General features: G+C 43.9%; 1 protein-coding gene across 9 annotated transcripts in view; it reads left to right on the plus strand.

Moving 5' to 3' along the window:
• LOC137320757 (teneurin-3) overlaps positions 1-25154 on the plus strand; it is a 736578-nt gene that overhangs the window by 496239 nt on the left and 215185 nt on the right. For all 9 annotated transcript variants that reach the window (XM_067982528.1, XM_067982531.1, XM_067982534.1 and 6 more), the window contains one exon: positions 23072-23309. In XM_067982528.1, the coding sequence (XP_067838629.1) occupies positions 23072-23309 (238 nt within the window). The remainder of the gene's footprint in view (positions 1-23071; positions 23310-25154) is intronic.

A 25154-nucleotide genomic window follows, 5' to 3' on the forward strand; every position in this document is an offset into this window, starting at 1 on the left:
TTGGTGGTAGTGGTAGACAGATTAATACTGGCTAGCACACCAGGGGAATTCCCTTGCTCTTCAAATAATGCCATCTTACATCCACCTGAGCAGACAGGCAGGGCCGCACTTCAGCATATCATCCAAAAGACAGCACTCCCCCATTACTGCACAGAAATGTCAGTGTAGATTATGAGCTGAAGTCCTGGAGTGGGGCATAAAACCACCGTCTCCTGAGCCAAGCTGAAGACCTAATTTCTTTTCCATAATAGACCCACTAACAAAATTACACCTGAGAAATCACAAGTTTCAAATCCATGCATTCGCTAATTTTGTTCGGATGTATCAATTTCAGAGGAAAATGGGCATTCGCTTGTTTTTCATTGAAAGGAAATTCAGGCCCAAGTTTCTTTCTTTGATAGTTTTCTCTATAAATTGACACCTCTTTCTCTTCACAACCCTCTTTTCTGATTTTTTAGCTCCCTGCAAATTCTGTGTAATTCTATTTGTCATTGTATCTGTCACTCTTTTTATTAGCAAAAAATATAAAAACAGATAGCAAGAGTTTCTACAGTTATATAAAAAGAAAAAGGGTGGCAGAGGCAAACTTCGGTCCCTTAGAGGATGAGACCGGGAAATTAATGGTGGGAAACATGGAGATGGCAAAAATGCTGAACAAATCATAGAATCATAGAATCATAGAAGTTACAACATGGAAACAGACCCTTCGACCCAACATGTCCATGTCACCCAGTTTATACCACTAAGCTAGTCCCAATTGCCTGCACTTGGCCCATATCCCTCTATACCCATCTTACCCATGTAACTGTCCAAATGCTTTTTAAAAGACAAAATTGTACCCGCCTCTACTACTGCCTCTGGCAGCTCGTTCCAGACACTCACCACCCTTTGAGTGAAAAAATTGCCCCTCTGGACCCTTTTGTATCTCTCCCCTCTCATCTTAAATCTATGTCCCTTCGTTATAGACTCCCCTACCTTTGGCAACCCCCCCAACGCACCAACTTTGCAACACAAAAGTTAAATCATACAAATTTCTGTATCCTCCAATAAAAACAGAAAATGCTGGAAACACTCAGCAGGTCAGACAGTATCTGTGGAGAGAGAAACAGAGTTAACATTTCATCAGAACTGTATCCTCCAACTGACTCTGAGCAACGCCACAGGAGACCCACTAGGTTGTTTATTATAAAACTATACATGTACTGTTTATGTACAGTATGGTGAGTGAGCACTCACTGCAGTCCCTACCATGGGAAAATAGTGTAATGGAAAGTACTCAACTTTGAAAATATCACGCTCTGTTTTTGTGGGGGAAAGACGCATGTATTTTCCACAAGCTTCAGTACTAAACAACTATTTAAGATTACGTCTGATATGTTAGTTGAAATGGTTAAACTATAAACACAATTTACCTCTTTGGTAAAACTGAGGTGGAGTGCTCCCACCCTGAAGTCCTGCTCAAGCCCGAGTCCTGGCTCCTGTTATTGGCCACCCAGCACCACCACCAGCCCATGCCTCCTGCACAAACACAGCTGCCTCACCCTGCCCTTTCATTGGTTTGGATCCAATCTTTCCACTTTTTCTTTCACCATCCCCAAAACTAAACCGGCCATTTCATGGGCCATACAGAATGGGATACCTGCTCCAGTGATCTCTCACATCAAACAACGACAACTGGTGTCAAAATGCTGATTGTACATAAAACACACACCATTAAGCCGTACATCTATCTCACTGTGCATTTAATTCCTTTCTCTCAATATATATCTCCTATTCTCCATCACCTGGAATGCCCTTAGGCATTCTCTCAGTCAGCCACCATAACTTCAGCCTGAACCCCAGATATACGCATCAACAGGATTTCTGCTGAAGTTCCGGGGGCCGAGCGGGAGATCCCCCGAGGAAATTCCTGGCGTGTATATCTCTCCGCCTCTCTCTCGTCTATTTTCTTTGAAGCAGAGTCTCGTAACTCATTATGGTAATTTACTTTATTCCTTATGACAGAACTGCTTACCCACTGTGCACAACACAACTGAAACTACTCTGTCCCAGAACCAGCAGGCACACATTTAGGCTGCTATTTCTGAAATAATAGAATAATTTTTGGAGCAGTGTATCCGACTCAGAACACAAGACGTACCGTGTGAATTTTTAACCAACCCAATCCTTAGGTGCTTTAACCATAGTGCACCACTGAAGTGTCAGCTTGGCTCAGTTGGCAGCAGACTCACCTCTGGATTAGAAGGTTGTAGTTTCAATTCCTGCTACAGACTTGAGCACATAATCTAGGCTGACAGTGCCGAGGGAGTGCTGTATTATTGGAGGTGATGTCTTTCACTTGTCTTTCCAACCTGACTGCGTAAGAGGCAGTAAAGGATCCCATGGAACTGTTCAAAGAAGAGCAGGGATGTCTCCCAGTGTCCTGCCAGCATTTCTCCTTCACTTGCCTCTATCGGTTATGGGACCTTGATGTGCACAAATTGGCTGCCATGCTTGCCTGTGTGACTGTACTTCAAAGGTACTCCATTGCCCGTGAGGTACTTTGGGATAACCTGAAGAAACTATGAGTACAAGTTGTTTCCTTCACTATTAAATATAATGTTGAGAAAGGGGAATTAATGATGTGAAAGGAGCTTTATTTTACATTTATTTTTTAATGAGGGTATGTTGTACTCTGATCCCTCTGGAGGATACCTTTTCAAGCCATTATCATTATTTGTTTTTTGTTAGATTTGTTTTGGCGCACCTGTAACCCAGCTGGTCCAAGCTCCCCACAGATCAGCCGCAGTCACTGACATACCAGTGAGCTGAATATGTCTGCCAGCTGATTGCATAATGGAGCCAGGCAACAACTTAAAGCTTTTAGTCTTCTCAACCTAAATGGAGGCCGTACAAAGCATAACAGGTCAGCAGGAAAACCCTAAGCACCATGGCATAGCCCCAGATCACTAAGGAAACTGACTGGCAGCCATGAAGTAAAGGAAGGAAAAACATGCATTTATAAAGTGCCTTTAATGTCCTCAAGGCATCTCAAAGTGCTTCACAGCCAATTAATTGTTATTTAGGTAAACACAGCAGCCAATTTGCACATAGCAAGGCTGATAGGGCGTATTGGGCAACCACATTTGCCTGTCCATTTATGTTAGTTTTACCATAATTATTTGCATGTAACACACACTTTCCCCTTTCTCTGTTGGCCTGTATTCCTATTCCCTGGCATTGGTATGTGGCTCCTGTTCCTTGGTGTTGGTCCATGTTCCTGTTCCCATGGCATCGGTCTGTGCTCCCTAATGTTGGCTTGTGTTCCTGTTCCCTGGTGTTGGTCTCTGTTCCTGTTCCCTGGCGTTGGTCTGTGTTCCTGTTTCTTGGTGTCTGCATTCCTATTCCTTGGGGTTGGCCTGTGTTCTTCCACATGGCACCAGTCTACATTCCTCTTGCCTGATGTTGGCCTGGGTTCTTGATCGCCAACTCTAGCAGATAGACTACGTTGCCATTCTCTGGCAGTAATATGAGAGGTTTTCATCCACGGTTCTCACTACAAACTAGCCTGAAAGGATCCAAGGGCTGTCAGCATTTTTCAGTGTGCTGGGCAGCCTCTTCAATGCGTCAAGGAAAATGGATCTGGGTATTTATATGGATTTAGATAAGCTGAATTTTAGGTGAGTACAATTTGAAGTCTAAATCCATCCATTCATTCCAAGCCAGCAGTCCAGAGAAGGAAAATCAAATTACTTTGCAGACCAACAGTGCTAAAGCCTTGATCTTTGGCAAATTAAGCTTTAAAACTGCACATACTGTTTGCATTTGAGGGAAAAGAAAGGAGAAGTCAGTGGAGTACTGCATTTTTAGATGTGATATGGACTGTATAAGTACTGCTTCCTGGAAATTGGAATTGCAGTCTGTATTTAACATAAAGCAATAGGGACCAGACCCCGTGAATGATAATTGATGGCCAATTGTTGCAATATGCAATGTAAAATAATCTAAATGTAAATATATATGAGTGCAAGTTTGAAGTGGTGCCTGTACTTACTTCACAATTACAAATGAATGCAGTGGTGATATTTAAAAATTAATTAGTGTGGTCTTTAACCCTGAGTTACATTTCAGTACCAAAATAAAAACCAGTCAAGCAGGATTACAACGGGCTTGTAATCCTTTAGGCTGCTTCTACCAAAGCCTCTTAAGAGATTGTCTGAAAAGTTGTCATGCCGACCCCAAGTGGATAGTGTTTTGTTTCTATAGTTGTGATCCCCCTTTTGTTTTGAGATCCGATTTCTTTGCAAACAACATGTTCTGTTTGACTCAGAGGATGCTGGAATTTTGGGAACAGTTCGGAAGTAGTAATCTCGGGAACTGGTTGCCACAGCCCACTGCAGAGTAGATTTTCCCTTCGTCTGGTTTTTGAGTGGCCAACCTGCAGAGTGCCCGGTCCATTTTGAGGGCCAGGCCTTGTTAACATTTGGCGGATGGGCATAAAACAAACTCCCCCAGGCCGTCCGGGAACTTCGTAACTCCGTCCGGCCACTGTAATATTGGGCGTCTCCTCCGGCCTCCAGGCCTGGGAAATGGTAGATTGGGGGAGTCCAATCTCGGGGTTGAGGTGGGATGATAACCCGATGCAGCATCAATGGGCCAGAGTCAGAGGAAAGGAGAGCTCTGGGGTGGTGTGGTGTTGTAGGGCTGGAGGAGGTTAGATATAACGAGGAGTGAGACCACAAAGGGATTTAAATTTTTAATTTGAGGCATTAGGGGAACCAGGAGCCAGTCAGTCAGCAAGGACAGGGGTGATGGGTGAGCAGGATTTGTTGTAGGATAGGATACAGTCAGAAGAGCTTTGGATGAGCTGAATTTTATGGAGAGTGGAAGATGGGAGGCCAGCTAGGAGAGAGCATAGGACTAGTCGAGCCAGGCACCCTTAGGTTAGAATACAATCTAAACTGATAGGGTTAAATCCACTTGGGTCCATTAGTTGTGAAAGTGCTAAATTAAAGATTTCAACAGTCTCAATCCAGCACTTGTGATCGTGAGTCAATAGCACACAACTTTGACTTGACCACAAAAAAGGCACTAAATGTGCAATCTCACTCAATCCATAAGAATACATGTTAAATTGTTATCATGTTAAAATGTTAAACTTCATACTTATGCAGGGTTTAAAGCACACAGATGGAAGAGCTGCTCAGGTTACTTTGCGTCGTGACACTGTAAGTGTATTCATTAAGATTTCTGCTGGTCGGTATTTCTAGTGAAGGGTCAAAAAGGAGATGTTTATAATTTCACTAATAATGCCAAACAGAGAAAACTTTCACGAGCACATTTACAATGTCCCTACACAATCAGAGCCAGAGTCAGTAGAGGAGAAGGAGCTTCACTGTGTTTTTGACCCTGGAAGTGTTAGTTGGCTTTTTAAAGCTTACCACAATGACCACAAAAAGAATCGCAATTTTTTCAAAATATTTTAACATTAGGCAGTGATAATGAAAAGAGGGGACATCAGTAACATCTAAAGCTGCGTTTAATACTAGTGCCTGCTTAGTTTGGATTCCAGGGGATCGACATGTGAGTCGGCGCCCTGCGTTCACACTGCTAACCCTGGCTCCCTTCTCCCAGTGGCCGAATCATAGGCCCACAAAATTCTAACAGTGCGATTCTAACATTGAGATAAAAAGATTTAGCAATGTAACCTTTGGGAGCTGGTTCACGGGCGCCAGTCTTCTTGAATCTGAACTACACTAGTGCCAGCAGCTAAAGCAGCGAGGGAGATGCGGTTGTTGTAATGCATATTTACCAAATTATAATTTTTTGCAGATGTTTGATGAATAAATGACGTGCACCTTTCAGAAACTGCTCACATCATAGAATCATAGAAGTTACAACATGGAAACAGGCCCTTCGGCCCAACATGTCCATGTCGCCCAGTTTATACCACTAAGCTAGTCCCAATTGCCTGCACTTGGCCCATATCCCTCTATACCCATCTTACCCATGTAACTGTCCAAATGCTTTTTAAAAGACAAAATTGTACCCGCCTCTACTACTGCCTCTGGCAGCTCGTTCCAGACACTCACCACCCTTTGAGTGAAAAAATTGCCCCTCTGGACCCTTTTGTATCTCTCCCCTCTCACCTTAAATCTATGCCCCCTCGTTATAGACTCCCCTACCTTTGGGAAAAGATTTTGACTATCGACCTTATCTATGCCCCTCATTATTTTATAGACTTCTATAAGATCACCCCTTAACCTCCTACTCTCCAGGGAAAAAAGTCCCAGCCTATCCAACCTCTCCCTATAAGTCAAACCATCAAGTCCCGGTAGCATCCTAGTAAATCTATTCTGCACTCTTTCTAGTTTAATAATATCCTTTCTATAATAGGGTGACCAGAACTGTACACAGTATTCCAAGTGTGGCCTTACTAATGTCCTGTACAACTTCAACAAGACATCCCAACTCCTGTATTCAATGTTCTGACCAATGAAACCAAGCATGCCGAATGCCTTCTTCACCACCCTATCCACCTGTGACTCCACTTTCAAGGAGCTATGAACCTGTACTCCTAGATCTCTTTGTTCTATAACTCTCCCCAACGCCCTACCATTAACGGAGTAGGTCCTGGCCCGATTCGATCTACCAAAATGCATCACCTCACATTTATCTAAATTAAACTCCATCTGCCATTCATCGGCCCACTGGCCCAATTTATCAAGGTCCCGTTGCAATCCTAGATAACCTTCTTCACTGTCCACAATGCCACCAATCTTGGTGTCATCTGCAAACTTACTAACCATGCCTCCTAAATTCTCATCCAAATCATTAATATAAATAACAAATAACAGCAGACCCAGCACCGATCCCTGAGGCACACCACTGGACACAGGCCTCCTTTAACTGTAGTTGGTTCCCATGGTAATCTCTTTATATATTCTCCAGACAGTCTCGAAGGATCCCTTGAGTCAGTTTGCCAGTCTTCCCTTCCCTACACCCAGTGAGTGATACCAGGTCACAGCGATGAGTGAAGTTGGGAATTCTCTTGTCCCTTCAGCTTGGCAGCTCCTGGAGAACATCAGCAAGGGTTTACTCCAGTCTAATACAGCTTCTCTCCCAGGAAATGATGTACAGGGCAAACTGAATCGGCAATAAACAGCTATCAGCTACTTTGATGGCTCAGTGAGTAAATGTAGCGCATGGTGCCCCTTGACCCTTACAGGCTAAGAAGATCCCAGCTTTGATCCCTGATCTGTGGTTTCAATCAGGACAGTGGTAGGGACACTGGAATTGGCCTGGGCGAAAGGGGGGGAAAAGCAGCCACAGTTATGTTACTGATCACCATGCACTGACCTCTGCTGGAAAGTGCACGTGTGGGTGTCAGGTGAGGATAGGATACACGGAGCTCCGCTATGATAACCACCACTTTCAAATGCAATGTCGACACTTAACTGTCTGAGCTCCCAGTTGAGGAATGCCACATGAGTGATAGGGCACCTGGCACTCATCGAAGTACCCCAGTGAGGAGACATCAGCAGGGATGAGGCCACGATTATGGAGTCTATGCAAACCTGTATACCTTTTATCCCCATAGGGCAGCAAATCACTGAGCTTGCGATGCAACAGTTGACACATTGCCCCAGGGGATCTGACTAGGAAATCATTGCTGCTCCACTCTTTGTCGATCTTCACATGGCTGGTCCTGACTACAGCTCGCTCCTGAGATTGCTCCGTCACCCTGGGCTGCAAGTTCGGAATTTCTGGCCTCGGAATAGATCAGGAATTCCCACCCATGGCACAGAATCCTCTGCCAGTTCAAGGAGAGTCAGATAAGAACTTCAACCAGGGCATCATTGAGCCCTGTCTCAGAGAGGGAATATGCCTCGATGGATTGGAAGAATCAGAGGGGACGAGTTCCTCTGATCTGATGGGAAGTGTTGGAGGAGATTGCCTCTGTGAACTGGAGGGGTTAGAGGCGGAGAATGCCTCTGTGATGGGGAGAGTGTCTGTTCAGTCATTCACGGAACAGTTAGCTGCTTTGATGGGGGAGTCAAAGTTTCTATGGAAAGATGAGCTAGATGGGCCAAATGGTAGCTCTCATTTGTACTTGGTGGCTTTTTGGGAAATTATGGTCTGATTAGCCTGTTGAATACGGATACAGAATACGGATTAACCCAAATGGCAATTCATTTTACTGTCTTTTTTTAAGATTAAAAATGTAAAAAATTGTGAATTAAGAAAGTGTTGAAAATGAACCAGAGTGCACCATTTTTAATATAAAAAGTCGAAATACAAGCGGCAATGGGCTTGGGTGGGGGATCAGCATTTAGAAGGAATGTATACAGTTCTAAATTTTCTGTCGACTGCCCTGATTGCCACTTTCAGGAAAGGAAGGGACAAGATGAAATATTTAAAAAGAAAAATAAAATGACTGTCAACAGCTGCTTCTGCTCGCTTCAGGAGTAAAGTCATCAGGTAGTCTGAGTGCCAGCTCAGTTACTGTGACTGTGTGCAACCAGCAGGATTTGCTTAGAGCTGAAGTGTCTTCCTTGAAAAGGTCTCATTGTCTGACAGTTCGTTCTGAAAGACAATTAACAGGTTAATAGAGCAAAGCAGGGTAATGCAGTTGGCGATGCAATGACATCATTGTATTGGCAGCTGTGTCAGCTTCTAATAATGGTTGTCATTTATATTAAAACAAAACCAAATAACAAGTACGTAAAAAACATGAACATTTGAATTGCAGAAGATATTATCTGTAGTATAGTCGCAATCACGAAATTCATGGTTACAATTTTGCTACAAATATTAAACAGAGGAAATTGTCCCCTGCTGGGTTTGCGTTGTCAGCTGTCTACATTGGCCAAAATGGCCACATCACTATAAAGCTTACAGAACTAAGCCTGCCTGAAAACTCCTCAGTCAGGCGATTAATGCCCTTTCAACTATTGTAGGCAGTGAGTCCAATTCCACATCGGGACTCTAAATGTATTGTCACATTTAGTCTCCAGTGTCAAAAACAGTTTCAATAAATATGCCTACAGAGCAGAATTGTTTTCCAAAGGAGATGTGCTATAACACTGGAAGGATGCATTCGCAGTGGCTATGGCTTTCTCATTTGTGTTCAGGTCTGAGTATTTCTGGCCACTCGGTTGCACAGCAATTGGCAAAAGCAGAAAGTAAAACGAGAATCTCTTGAAGTGAAGAAAGACTTCATAGGGAAATGAGTAACTGTCCAAAGGAAGTAACAACCAAGAGATTGTCATCAGTGGAATCCTTCTGTATATCTCAAATTTGTGTGTGTGTGTGTGTGTGTGTGTGTGTGTACTGAGCAAGTATTAGGGTGTAATAGGAGATTACTTAGTTTCACAAAGAGAATTTGACATGAATGTGTAATATATTGTATACTGCATGTCCTTTATTAATAGTACAGACTGTTAATTAAATGGCAAGTTTTCAGAGAACACTGCATTCAGGGATTTCTATTATAGATTGAATTATACTTGAGCTTTGGAATAAAACACAGACATTTAGATAATTTCTAAGTTCATTGCAGTTCTGACATGTTATTTATGAACAGGCATTTGCTGGAAAATGTAGAGGTGATGAATGGAAAAATGAAGACAAAGTAACAACAGGAAAATAACTTTTTAATACCAATTATTGTATTTTTGTTCTTTTTGGAAAGGGCACATGACTTAATGCAGAACAGGATGCAGGTGGCAGAGCTTTGGATAAGTTGACATTTGCAAATGATGGATCTTGCAAAGCCAAAGAGGAGGATCAATGGAGAAATCATATCTGAAAGTAGCAAGACAATAGATGAGGGCTTCAGCAGCAGAACGGAAGAGATAGGTCATGTTGTAAAGATTAAAGTGCAGAGGATGTGGAATTTGAAGTTCAGCTGAGCATCAAATTGAACACCAAGACTGTGAGCCATCTGGCTCAGCCTGAGAGAATAGCTGGGAAGTGGAATGGAATTATGTGTAATTATGTGGATTTTTTGAGAGGACCACTCAATGGGATGGCTTTGGTCTTCCTAATGTTCAAGTGAAAGAAGTTCTGGTTCATCCATAACTTGATGTTGGCCAAGCAGTTTGACAACACAGAGCTGATCACAGAGTTGAGGATGCTGGAGGAGAGGTAGAGCTGGATGTCATCAGCATCCATAGGGCCAGTAGAAGCTGACCCCATGCCTAGCAATGATATCGTCAACATGTAAATAAGGAAAAGGAGGAGCCAAGGATAGAACCTTGGGGTGCTTTGGAGGTGACCATGTAGGGGCCAGAAGAGAAGCTATCACTGGAGATAAACGTCAATGTTGGCATGGGCAAGAGTGAAAATGTTGAGGTGGACTCAGGAGGAGAGGGGCTGAAGGAAGTTAGAGTGGTCAAGCATGTCAAAATTCACAGAGGTTGAGGAGGACAAAGAGGGCGTGTTTGGTGATTTTAACCAGGGCTAGTTGGCAGAATGGAAACAGGGCTGGAGAGATTCAAGAAAAGAATTATGGGAGAGCTGAACAATGAGCTGGGTTGTGACTGCTCATTCAAAGGCTTTGGATGGGATGTGGAGATCCTTGGAGAGGAAGTGAGGATCTGCTGTGATGTTAGGAAAAGTCCCATTCATATTACTGCATTGTATTTTATTATGGGCCTCAACATTCGCAGGTCTGCAATTCCACCATATCGAGAAGTATCAAGGTCCCAGCTTAATTTGTGGGCCTTCCACCAGACTCTCGACAATCTTTCACCAGGAGTGCACCACAAAGGCTCTCACATATTCAGGGCCTATATATTCATGTGTTCCCTTCACTTTATTTTAATATCTCCCCTTCCCCATACTGTTCCTCCCAGATTCAACATTCTTCTTTTACTGGGATGGTGAATGATGATGAAAAGTAAATGCTATTCCAAAGGAAATGAGTGACTTCCTTTATTGAGGTTAGTTGATCTAGGGACAATTGATTCATATATTTCTGAATTTGGATGGTCAAGGACAGGGACATATGAACCAGACTGTTTCTAAAGTGGAAGCCCGGCGAGATTAGGCCTCTCTTTGTGGGCACCTTAGGTGGTTTGTCTATTCTTCCCTCATGAGGCCCATTGCCTTCCCTCTGTTCAGTAACCACAACTACCAACCCAAGTGAGATCAGAAAACCACAATCAGAGAATGGCTGGGCAGTCAGTTCAGCCATGACTGAGATTTCAATTTGGGCCTGTCCTGCCATTTCACACCACCTCATTGCCCTAAAATAGCACTGTCATCCTGATAATTGTCAAGAGCAGATTCTCCATGCATATTTATGCAGACAAATAACACATATATTGCTGACATTTTATGCTCCCTGTTGAAGAAGTCTTAGAGGCATGAGGGATAGGAGAAGGACGACGGCCATATAAATTTTTTGAATTGTTCTGATTGTTCGTACCAAGTAGAAGTTGCGTGAAGAATTTGCTGAGACTTACGTATATGGTAATTTGAAGGACACCTTTGTTGTATTGTGTTATTAAGATATGACTTGATCAAACAGGTGTTGGAGTTCTTAAAGGAGAAAAACACAGATGCTGTCTATAATTGGACTGAATGAGTGTTAAAAATTTCCTCGGACTTTCTTCCGTGGCACCACTGGACTACCGACAAAGTCACGACGGCAGTAGAAAGTCCGAGGAAATTCAAGGCTGGAAAACTCCATATGAGCAGATGGACCCTGCTCCAAGGCTGCTTCTGTGTGAGTCTGTCAGTCGATCACGGTGCTCATCTGTTGGCGCTAACAATTCCCAGAATTGCATCAATCTTTTATGGAGCAATTGTCCTTAAATGCGTTTTGTTTGGACCTGGTCTCCAGTAACCTCGTGAGTAGTTTTGAGGATTGATGCTTAGCATATGTCTATTTTGGGGACAGCTCATCCTTTGCCTGCTCTATTCGCATGCGTAAACCTTTACGGTAAAGTTGTTCAGGTAAGCAAAAAAACATAGAGTTTGTTGTCGTTCTCTGGAAATGCTTGGAACTGAAAAGGATTTACACAAAATATAAACTGCGAGTTTTGTTAGTTACACATTTCATGCAAACCAATACTATCAGCTCACCTGATGGCTCAATGGTAATTGCACTAAGTCTTATAGATCAGGAAATTCCCAGATACGATCCTTGATCTGTGCCAATTTGGCTTATCTCAGTGAAGGTGCCAGTCAAACTATACAATTGGCCGAAGCACTTCTAGGCTTAGGAGGCCCAGCCAATGTCCTCCACACTGATTGCATTCCACTGAGCACTACTGAAAAGTGCTTTTGTATGCATGGAGACCAGGTGACAGCAGAATTGACTCGACTTTGTTGCCCTCCATGGTCAAGGTGCCCACTGGTGCTGACTGTCTCAGCTGGTACATGAGGAACAGTCACTGGGATGAAATATTGGTGAGTGGCTTGCACCTGGGGAACCGTACACCTGGGCCTTCAGGACAGGAGAGGAGATAAAGGGCAGAGAATTAAGGAGGATGATGAACGATAGAATTATTGCAAGACTTGAGGGTCTGAACTGTAAATGAGTGTTATCACACAGGAAACGATGTTCGCACTGGCACAGCGCACAGATCAGCCCTAACAGAATGTGCAGCGATGCTTTTGCACTTTTTTTTAGTGAATTGAGGTCAAATTCCAGTGGCGTATTTCTTCTGCAACCCTGCCGTGGTTTTGAAGTGATTTATTCCACTCACCTTGTGCTGTTTAATTATGTGTCTGACACAGCAGTGTCCTTTCTTTTTAGACACGATAGAAACATAAGAGACAAAGAGGGGAGGAGTCCGTATCTGGGCGAATCTCAACTAATATTATAAAAGAGGAATCTCTGCACTTCTGAATTGCTGGAGGAAATGTAAATATTGCCTATTTTCTACTGGGTGTAAATGGTTTAGATTTTCAAACTAATGGACGATAAATCCTGTGGATCTCAGCACCGAGTTCCTGATACACGCTCCCAGCACACACAACTCTGTGAACTTGTAAAAACCTATTGTATTGAACTTGTAGCGTTCGTTATAATCCAGGACTGAATGATAAAAGGAATAGATTTATTCTTAAAGTTTAAAACTATGTTACATGGTACAACTGCTAACTTAGAAACTCCTTCTTGCAGTTTAACTCGTTTAAGGTGGATTTAACTGATTGCATAGTTGTAACGTTGACATAGACATTCCCGTAACACCAGTTTGTGCTTTCGGGTCCTTCTTTAAAGTGATAAATCAACACACCCCCTTCTTGCACCCTCCCCCCTCCAAAAAAAAAGCTTGTTGAGTTTGAGACGGAATCATTTTATGCATTTGGGGCTGAAAAAGTCTTGAGGTATCAGAATTAAAGCAACATGTGCATGTGCGGAGGGTGATAGTGAGCTGGGAGATCACCTATAAAGCTGTTGATGCCTCCAATCGACCGCAAATTCACCACTGTGTGAGGAGATAGGCAAAGTGTTTTCACTTTTGTTTACTTGGAGTTACGCAATAGAACCACAACATGGGAACATATTGCATTTCCCATCAAAGTGGGAGAATTTAATATAACGAGAACTGAAATGAGGGCAACTGACGACCTCACAGCATAGAGAAGAGCTGCAGGGTATTGAGAAACATTAACCCTTTAGGCACCAAATTCTCCTGACAACTTATGAATACACCACGACACTCAAATACTCTGTGAATACAAGTGCACGAATGCTCAGTTTGAACAGAGATGTTAGTCCATTCAAGATATGCTTTGTAGACATTACCAGAAGAATGCTGAACATTTTTTTGCATAAAATTCTCCATGCCCTCTATTTCAACATAAACTGTTAATCCATTTCTTTTAAAGGGTTAAGTGTTCACGTGGTAATATCTGTAGAGAAATTTCAGTGAGTTAATCTGAAGGCAGTGGTGTATTCGTACATTAATATTCATATTAGGTACAGCCATTTCTGTTTAACACTCATAAAATTTCATTCAGTCTGAAGGCAGGGAAGCCTAGCATTGACCTGCAAGTACTGACAATGCTCGTAGAGATTTGGGTGTCCTTGTACATTAATTACAGAAAGTTAACATGTAGGTACAGTAAGCAATTAGGAAGGCATATGGTATGTTGGCCTTTATTGCAAGGGGGTTGGAGTGTAAGAGTAAGGAGGTCTTGCTGCAATTATGGAGGGTTCTGGTGAGACCACACCTGGAGTACTGTGTACAGTTTTGGTCTCTTTACCTAAATAAGGATATACTTGCCTTGGAGGAGGTGCAACAAAGGTTCTCCAAATTGATTCCTGGTATGAGAGGGTTGTGCTATGAGGAGAGATTGAGTAGAATGGGCTTATACTCTCTGGAGTTTAGAAGAATGAGAGATGATCTCATTGAAACGTATAACATTCTAAGAGGGCTTGACAGGGTAGATGCTGATCGGCTGTTTCCCTTGTTTGGAGAGTCTAAAACTAGGGGTCACAGTCTCAAGATAAGGAGTTGGCCATTTCGGACCAAGATGAGGAAAAATGTCTCCACTCAGAGGGTTGTGAATTTTTTGGAATTCTCTACACCAGAGGGCATTGGATGCTCAGTCATTGAGTATATTCAAGACTGAGATCGATGGATATTTGGACACAATGGAATCAAGGGATATGGGGATAGAGCAGGAAAGTGGAGTTGAGGTAGAAGATCAGCCATGATCTTATTGAATGGCGGAGCAAGCTCGAAGGCCGTATGGCCTACTCCTGCTCCTATTTCTTATGTTCTTATGTATCAAATACATCTCTCCACCATTTTAACGGAGGCATTAACCCAAACATTTTCTTATATTTGTAACAAGAAGAATTTCTTTGTTAACAATAAAATCAAAACTCTTTCTCTGACCCCAGCCTCACTCAATTTTTCTCCTTGTTTCTTTCTCCTCTTCCAAAGGCGTTGACTGTTGCTAGGGATACCGTTCAGTGGATGCTTGCAACCTTCCACGACTTCACCCAAACAGCTAGTCTTCATGTGCAAGCCTTGACAGCCCAGTGTGAGTGATTCTATTCAACACTAGGGGGCATTACAGCCAAGCCTGATCGTGTCTCCACACACGCACACAAGCATAAGCACACGCACACGCACACACACACACACACACACACACACACAAGCACACGCACGCACGCTTTCCAACAGTGGTTACCAGATAGCACTCGGGAATGGGAAACCTGGCTGACTTTGTGTGTGTGTCCCCACCCCAGTGGTACTGAGGTTAATGAAAATAATCCTCCTGCTGCCCCACTTGAAGTCAGATGGATCCTCCTGGTCTTAGGAACCTAGAAATTTCTGAAGTCGACATTAATGATGAACACTTAACATAGGAACATTGGGGGTAATTTTGACTTTGTACGATAGTATAAAACGGGCAACTTTGGATAGGCCGCTCGTTATTTAATGGAACTAAAAATTGGGAGAGATGTATAATGGGTGACTGATTCGATACGCCCATTTTACAGTGTTGTCCAAAGTCAAAGATACCCTCAACATGTTTGTATGACATTTTTCTGTCTGTTGTTTTAATATAGGTATCAAACCAGTGGGTTGAATAGTAGACAGAGAAATGTCATACAAACATTAAGTGTTCGTCCGCTAATATCTGGGCCAAAAGGGTAAAATTTCCGCTTCACGATGAGCTTCATGGCCAGTGGAGCATAATGGAAAACTTGCACGCATGCGGCCCGTGAATTTTGTACTGTTAATTTTAATGGGCAGAAAATCATGGATTGTGCACCCATAATTTCCTGATATACGCCGTTAGTGGGTGAGGGACCCGTTCCCAGATGGACAAGCAGAAAAATTACACTGCTGTTCTTTCCTGATCCCTGGCCAGTGATTTTAACGAGTCCCAAACCTCTGGAAGACACTTTCAGGCTACCTTAATTAGAAAACCCAAGAGCCTCGACAGTTGATCCAAGCTCAATTGTTAATTTTAAATCTGAGATTGATAGATTTTTGTTAACCAAAGGTATTAAGAGATAGAGAGTTAGGTCACAGATCAGCCATGGTCTCATTGAATGGCGGAACAGGCTCGAGGGGCTTAATGGTGTACTCCTGTTTTTATTTTGCTATGTTAACCTGGAGAGGGGATCGGGTGGGTGGAGGGGCCGTGGCGAACACCAGACCCCCCCCTGACCTCGCCAGCGTGAGGCCCGGTCGATCTTAACTCCGAGCCTGATATGCCCGCCCCCATTCAGCTGCCCGCCTGAAACGGGTGGGAAGCAGTAACTGGTTGGCAGGCAGGATCATCACGTCAGGTGGCAGGAGGCCGCCTGCCAGGACCGAAGGAATGCTCGCTGACACTCAGCTACGTCTGAGAAAGGGGGTTTCGGGAGAGTCTTGCATTCGGGAAGGGGAGGAGCCTGGGGCAGGGCAGGCCGAAACGTTCTTAGTTGGGTCCGGAGGACCATTCTTGCTCCTCCTGGCCCCACAAGGAAAGTTTTTTTTTTGATAAGTTTAAAAACGTAACTGTTTGGGCCTATTCTGGTCCCAGATCCTAGTCCCACTGTCTTCACCCTGCGGGTAAGCCACAATGGCCGTCCCACTCAGGCCCCCGGTTAAAATTGCAGTTGGGGCCTGATCTGCATATTTAAAGAAGGTGACCGCCAGCTTCAGGAGCGTGCCCTTGTTGCCTGTTCAGAAGAGCCGGTTTAAATTCTAGACAGTGGGATCGGAGCGGCATTTTGGCAGATAAGTCACTTGGCTGAATTTCAACTCCCTTTCCATCTGGTTTTCGCCGGGCGGGTAGGGTTAAAATCGCCCCTAACGTGTGATATGGTCACGTGCTATAGTGACATTTCTGTTCTCGATTGCAGGCAGTGAGGATAATCCAAATACATTTTTCTCTTTATTAATTTTAGAAGCTAGAATAAAGTTACTTTTTTTTGTATTTTGCTCCTTTTGCTTTCTCAAATTGGAGCAGGCCCCGAGAAATTGTGGGGCTGCGATGCCGCACATCACCTCATCTTAACAACATCTGACTTATTTACCGCAAAGGCTGGACAGCCCTTCGATCACTGAGTGCGATTTGTGGAAATAGCCTCAAATTAAACCAGGCACAGTCCGTAAAAAGATAGTTGCTAGATACCACTCAGCCCTATTAAAGAGCAAACTACAAAGGATATAATTTCAGTTCTTCCATGCAATATTAATCAAAAGCTTTTGAAGTAACAGCCCAGTGATGGGCACCCCACCACAGTGTGACATTGAAAAATAGCGAGCGAAATGCATGCTTTGTAATCAGATTTCTGTTGTCCAGAGACAGCTGAAATCTTTTAGCTGGTCCATAAATTTTATTTTGTAATCCTTACGGCTCGTGCTATGGTTTGCTCTATATTTTGGCATCTGCACCTAATGCATTAATTGGCCAAGCAGAGCATAATCAATCGCAGAGCCATTCATTCCCAGTCCTCCCCTTAACCGTGGTCTTCATCATTGAGCACCATGCTGAGAGTATGCAGGATCTTGCAGTTAAAAATAAAATAAGCAGCTCCACTCTACCTGCTAATAAATTGCTCTTTTTATGTGGCTGACATGCCTCTTGGCTCCACTGAACTCTTGCTGCCTCTCACCAGGACACAAAGTGATAACATCGAACAACAAAACCTGCTGTTACTATGTTGGGGGAATGTACTCTTAATGTCCTTGCATTTTGCACCTCCTACCGATGACCCTGTCTCCAAAAATAGTTTTTAAAAAACTTATAATTTCATAATTCTTGATTTATATTTGTGAAAAAGAAAGCATTTTAAGAATATGCCCACAGCAGCACAAATCGAGACATTTATCTGATTTTGAGTGGAAGGTTGCCCTCCACCCAAAAATAAAGTGGGGATAAAAAGTTTATAGCATCTCCTTCATGACAGGAAATATTTCCATTTGTGTCCATCAAACCCATTCTGTTGGGGACTCACTGTTTTGGCGCTCCCAGACATGAATCCTGCTCTGATCATATACGTCCAACCATCTGCCATTACAGTAAGGAGGGATTAGTATGTAGGATCAAGAAGCATACAACAGTGCCACTAAAACATTCCATGCTGGCTTGGCTTGAGAATCAATCTGATAGCCCATTTATGATATGTCACGTGGTCCTAGGAGAGCATTCAGATGGAGACCTTTGATCTCCGTGTGCCGCTTTCTCCTATCCTTTTCCTAATCAAATGTAAGGAATCTTACAACACCAGGTTATAGTCCAACTGTTTTATTTGAAAATCACAAGCTTTCGGAGGCTTTCTCCTTCGTCAGGTGATCAAGTGTGGGATTCCTAATCAAGACCAGAGATCCACAATTCCCATTGTTAAAAGGGAGGAAATCCAGTTCTGCACTTCTACTTTCAAAGGCTAACCTGTCAGGATAATGGAGTTGGTTTTAGCACGTGGAAATCGTCCTTTTTTTTACTCATTCATGGGATGTGGGCGTCGCTGGCAAGGCCAACATTTATTGCCCATCCCTAATTGCCCTTGAGAAAGTGGTGGTGAGCCGCTTTCTTGAACCGCTGCAGTCCGTATGGAGAAGGTTCTCCCACAGTGCTGTTAGGTAGGGAGTTCCAGGATTTTGACCCAGCAGTGATGAAGGAACGGCGATATATTTCCAAGTCAGAATGGTGTGTGACTTGGAGGGCAACATGCTGGTGGTGGTGTTCCCATGTGCCTGCTGCCCTTGTCCTTCTAAGTGGTAGAGGTCGCAGATTTGGGAGGTGCTGTCGAAGGGGCCTTGGCGAGTTGCTGCAGTGCATCTTGTAGACAGTACACACTGCAGCCACTGCAGCCGATGCTGAAGGAAGTGAATGTTTAGGGTGGTGGATGGGATGCCAATCGAGTGGGTTGCTTTGTCCTGGATGGTGTCGAGCTTCTTGAGTGTTGTTGGAGCTCCATTCATCCAGGCAAGTGGAGAATATGCCATCACACTCCTATCTTGTGCCTTGTAGATGGTGGAAAGGCTTTAGGGAGTTTGGAGGTGAGTCACTCACCGCAGAATACCCAGCCTCTGACCTGCTCTTGTAGCCACAGTATTTATGTGGCTGGTCCAGTTTAGTTTCTGGTCAATGGTGACCCGCAGGATGTTGATGGTGGGGAATTCAGCGATGGTAATGCCGTTGAAAGGTGGTTAGATCCTCTCTTGTTGGAGATGGTCATTGCCTGGCACTTGTCTGGCGCGAATGTTTCTTGCCATTTATCAGCCCAAGCCTGGACGTTGTCCAGGTCTTGCTGCACGCAGGCACGGACTGCTTCATTATCTGAGGGCTGCGAATGGAACCGAACATCAGCGAACGTCCCCACTTCTGACCTTATGATGGAGGGAAGGTCATTGATGAAGCAGCTGAAGGCGGTTGGGCCTAGGACACTGCTCTGAGGAACTCCTGCAGCGATGTTCTTCTGCAATCCGAACTACGCAAGCACCGAGTGGCAAAAGCACCTTTGGACAGCCAGTTCCTGATTGTCACTGTGTCGTCAATAGGGAGGAGGTGCCAGGTGGAAATCGTGAGGGGCCAGCCAGATGAAATATGGTGGGATCTTGCACTCCTCTACATTGCGGTGTTAATTGTATGAGTCAGCTCCCGCTCTTCTCTACTCTCTCGGATACTGGGGCAGTGATCTGGGAGAAAGGGGGAAGCATGAAACGGGAAGGAAACGTCTGGGGAAAAAAAAATCAGAGCCCGATTTTTTTCTTTAGTGAGGCGTTTTTTTATATCTACTCATTCTGAACTGTGTAACTTAATACTGTGTAAAAATGATTTGTTAAAACTTTTGTAGAAAAATGATCATTTTCAGATTTGTTTGAGCAGCCTCAGGTTAGCTCCATCTGTGGGTGTAAAGAACGTATTGTGCTGCAATGCATTTTTGGACTATGTATCTACGAGTCCCCAAGACTCTTGAACTAGTTGCAATAATTTCCAACGCTCTTCACTGTACATCTTACACATTTTCACTTCAGCAGTTTCGGTGTACAATACCGATGGCACAAGATGAACCCCACTGGCACCTTTAAAACGTAATGGAAAGGTATCAAAATGCATTCAACAGCTTGTGTTTATACAGTGCTTTTGACGTAGAAAAGCTGATCTTTAACAGCATTCTGGTATATTTATCTTGTAAGACAACTTTACCAGGTTCGTTCTTGCCTACATATCAACAGTGACCAAGCTCCATAAATGATCCATTGTGTGAAGCACTGAGGTACTTTGACGTGGTAAGATTCTGGGGGGTGAAATTTACCTCGGACGATAGTGCAGAACCGTATCGACAGCCCCTTTTACACTCCGCCCGATTTTTGGGTGGGGTGTAAAATGGGCTGCCTATTTATAATTGCCTGTTTCACCCCTGCTATATAAACACAAGTTGTCGTATTGTACTATAAAACAAGATAATGCAGTTATTTCTGCTGCTGGAAACTGTTCTTTTGGCCTCAGTGTTTATTAAACGATGAGTAAAACTGAAAATGCTGGATTGTAAAAGTCTGTGCAGCGGCCAGACACGGTTTCTAATGCATTGCGAGCTTAGCGTGGCAACAGAGCATTCAGAGCCAGCTATTTCAGGAAGTGAGCCAACGTACAAGCCCCCTAATTGAGGTGGTAATGCCCTTTGAAACTGTGCACAGAAATCAGACCCCAAGCGCAGCCTCTCTTGGCAGACTGGTAGCGTATTAATGAGGAGTCAGCCGTGTAAGTAATAGAGCCGGTACCAACTGCTCGTAGGAGGTTCCCCAGCTCTAGGATGGGTGTCCCAGCGTGTGCCTCCTACGAAGTCGGAAAAATTTGCAGCATGAATTGAGGAAATGGCCAGCCGAATGGATTTAATGGTCATTAGGTACATGATGTTTCGAGTGCTATAATCAGCTGTGCTACAATCTGTAAAGTGGGCACGGAGGAACATCTGCTCCGCAGAATGGGTTTCTGCCAAATGGAGTGTGTGTGTGTGGAATACTTCTGCTGGCTCAGTGGAACGTGTCACATTATCGACACGCTGCAGGGAGCATGCTCATGTGCTCAACAAGTGAGCGTCCCACAAGTTGCCAATGCTATATAAATGCAACTCTTTCTTTTTACTCAGTACATATTGGAGAATCAAATCTGCGCCCTTCCTGCCCTGCTTGGCTCAGTACCACACCGAGCCATCAGGGAGCATGATTCAAGTTTTAACATCCCTTTTTAATTTTTTTTTATTCCTGTTTATTTATTTTAATAATTTTGTTTTTTTTTCAACACTCCGTCCTAATGAACCTCATTTGGGGAAACTGACTGAGAAGAGGCACAAAATCCAACTGCAAAAGAATTTACTTAGTATCAGTGACGACACAGAGTCTTTCATTGTAGTTGTGACTTCAGTGACCACCCCAAGGGCCAAGGCTTTGAATCTCCTCCTAAAAGCACTTTAGCTGTGCTGATTTCAGGAAAATGGCATGCAACAGGTCTCCTGCCACCGTGTTTCCATTTCCGTTCTCTGTTAGGCACCGGGAAGAAGCACAGCCAGTGAACCCGGCTGCAATTCTCCGAGATCCGTACGTGTATATACACACACACACACACACACACACACACACACACACGCGCCTCTGCAATCGCTAGAATGAAGTGTTTCGGGCCTTTCACATTCCTCGGTGTAGCCAACAACAGGAGAAATGGGGTGTTTGCTGTCACCTGGATTGTTATGATCTGGAATGCACTACCTGAAAGGGCGGTGGAAGCAGATTCAGTAATAACTTTCAAAAGGGAATTGGATAAATACTTGAAGGGGGAAAATTTGTAGGGCTATGGGGAAAGAACAGGGGAGTCGGACTAATTGGATAGCTCTTTCAAAGAGCCGGCACAGGCACGATGGGCTGAATGGCCGCCTTCTTTGCTGTATCACTCTATGATAACAAGGTAAAATGATCTCCAGTCACTTCCCCAGACAATGCCGTCAGCACTCACTGTTTAAACACAAAAACACAAATTACAATTCTTCAGAACTGATTTTTTTGAAACATACTGACAGTGACACTTGCTCTTTCAGATGTGTGGAGGTGATGTGAATCTAATCTTTACTCTGCTCCAGTGCTGTAGGGTACCTCGGGGCACTGGTGAGATGGAGTTACATTAAACATTGTTACCATGCTCATGTAATGAGAGTTCCACTCACCTGTCCTGGTTGTGTTTCAGTTTCTCCCAGAATGCGGAGCACCGCTGTATGTAGAAGGAAATGTATGCATGACATCATTGTTGGATGTAGACGCATGCACTTGCACCATGATGTCCTACGGTTCAGCAGAAACCAGAGCCAGAGCCACTATATGTGACCCATTTCACCGCACACATACTTAAAACTACTCTTTGGCATGAGCCTGTTCAGGAAGGGGTGTGTGAAGTGCCAGACTTCAGCCAGTAAATAGACTGGTTTCCATGCATATCATGATACAGATTAACTTTTGGGCTGCTGTTATAATGCGCAGCACAGCCGTACTCTAGTATCAAAAGCCCATTAAGGTGGATCTCACCAGAGGAGATCTAAGTGGATACCAGAGGACACAGATTTAAGATAATTGCAAAAGAACCAGGGAGGAGATGAGGAAACATTTTTATAAGCTGCAAGTTGTTATGACTGGGAATGCACTGCCTGAATGGGTGGTGGAAGCAGATTCAGTAGTAACTTTCTAAAGGGAATTGGATCTATACTTGAAAAGGGAAAATTTGCAGGGCTGTGGGAAAGGAGCAGGGGAGTGGAACTAATTGGATAGCTCTTTCAAAGAGCCGGCACAGGCACAATGGGCCGAATGGCCTCTTACTGCGCTGTGTGATTCCATAAGCGTGCTGATTTTTGATTCAATTGTCTCGTACTATAAATTTGCCACCTTTTAATCCATTAATGGATTGAAATTCAAAACCAATTCAGCTCAACAGATCAGTTGGCACCAACATATCTTTACTGCTCCTAACCAGAATGTATGTTACCAGGGTGGAACCGGGATGAACAAGTGAGTTGATCCAAGTCACGCTCCCTACTTCATCCCAGGATTCCAGCCAAAAAAGTTGAAACAAATTGATGTTCTTGCAATTCATTTTTCCCCCCCCCCTCTTCTTTCCCTTTTTCCTTCAGAGCAACCACCCAACCACCAGAGCCAGTCGACATTACAGCCGCTGCCCCCTGTGCACAAGCAGCACCTGACCCAGCAGCATCCTTCTATCACCTCGCTCAACAGAAACTCGCTGAGCCACCGGAGGAACCAGAGCCCGGCCCCCGCGGCCGCACTGCCCAGCGAGCTGCCCACCACGCCGGAATCTGTTCAGCTGCAGGACAGCTGGGTTCTTGGCAGCAATGTGCCACTGGAGACCAGGTACACGCGTAACTAGCAGAAACGCCCTTTCTATGAGATGAGGGACCCTGTGATTTCGGACGGGGCTAAATGCACCAAGAGCACACTTAATACAAGGATCGACGCGAATAGGCTGAAATGTTTTTTGATGCTGGCACACATTTAGTCGGGGTACCAGGGGAGCCTCCCGGTGCTTCCGCAGCTAAACTGGGCCGGCTCCCCTTTTCACAGTGGCAGAATGGCAGACTTTGTTTTCTTTGCATACCTGTGATTCTGCCGCTGGGTCAGGAGAATTGTATCGAATATGTAAACATGGTGGTACCTGCTCCCGGTATCGAAACTAAACGAGTGCCGGCGTAAAAACATGGCTTTGTTAATGAATCGACATCTTTGTGGATGTTTTACTATTTACACTTTTCTATAGTGTAGACAATGTCATTGCTGCTTTAATTAAGTTGGTATCATGGAATAATTCTCGTGCACACAGGGGATAGATTCCTGCATCGGCACTCATTTGTATTATAGCCATTTATGGACCTCGGTGAACATTATAGTCACATAATTACACAGAAAATGACATGGTTGGGATTTTTTAAAAATTTCTATTCTGCTGAGTACTGCTTAACAATGACATATTCTTGGTTACTTGTCCTTTCCCATCAGTCTTTTCAAAAGGAATCTTTCTGATTATACTCAGTGAGATAGGTCATGAAAAACAAGGAGACGGAAAGGTCAATCTCCAACGAACCGTTCTGATTTTCTCTGTAAAGCTGGTGGTAATCCTTTCTCTTTTTTTTGAAGTTGAGGCACTTAAGAGCGAAATTGGCCTACAGTAGGGCTTCTTAGCAACGGCAGAATTTAGCCACGGTAAAAAGGGCTTGTTTGAATAATTTTGTTCCTCGCTGGTTTTATTTGGGTTTTAGCACAGAGGGGATGAATAATTGTCTGGGCCAGCGGTGAATATTGGCTGGATGCAATTTTTACCAGTAAATAGGGCCCTTCACCCCACTCACCCATCTCAATGCCATGAGTTCAGGTGGTTGGAGTCCTGCCCAGCTGCAGTTAAGAGTCCAGCCATTTAAAGCAGGACAATCTTTATTAATACATTTCTGACTATGGAGTACTGTCATTTGGCAAAGGGGGAGGGGTCTCATTTAGTTTTCCATTGCAGGAGATAAAATTATGGGTTGTATTGCTTCATACATTGCTAAGAGATTATTTTTTGTCTCATTTTTCTTCTTCTCTGCTTTTCTGCTCTCCATATTCCTGAAGGTGCTGACTTGCACCAGGGTTCAGCAGTGTCAGATATCTCACATACATAAGCATGCTTCACGCATGGCCCCAGCCGGTGTATGTCAACAGTATATTTTACTGTGGGGGGGGCATTACAGCTAAACACGCACACACACATAAACTCACGCATGCAATTACCAGGAGTCAAGGGAAAGCAATCAGTCACACAGACCCTGATACATTGATTTTTCCCGCTGTCTGCCCAGGGCACCCTGACACCAATTATCGCATTCTCACTGCCACCCATTTAAGATCAACTAATTTAAAACATATCCAGGAATAAGCGGGGACCACATCTTACCTGTTGAACCATTGGGCAGACTCTTTTTGAGGGTACATTTTCAATACCAGTGAGTTAATGTGAGAATAATTGATTTTCTATAAAAGGCCTTAAAGATGCATGTCGGGGTAGATTTTTCAATTTAATGCCTCGCCATTAAATAATCCCCAGGGCTGGACGCAGAGAGCAAAATCAGTCGGGGAGGATTTCAAACCTATAACAGAGCCTACAATTTAAGTGTTCCATTACGAGCTTGCAAACCTCCCCCATCCAATTTTTTTCTGTGTGCTCCA

Source organism: Heptranchias perlo, chromosome 4 (genome assembly GCF_035084215.1).
Source record: "Heptranchias perlo isolate sHepPer1 chromosome 4, sHepPer1.hap1, whole genome shotgun sequence".
Lineage (NCBI taxonomy): Eukaryota > Metazoa > Chordata > Chondrichthyes > Hexanchiformes > Hexanchidae > Heptranchias > Heptranchias perlo.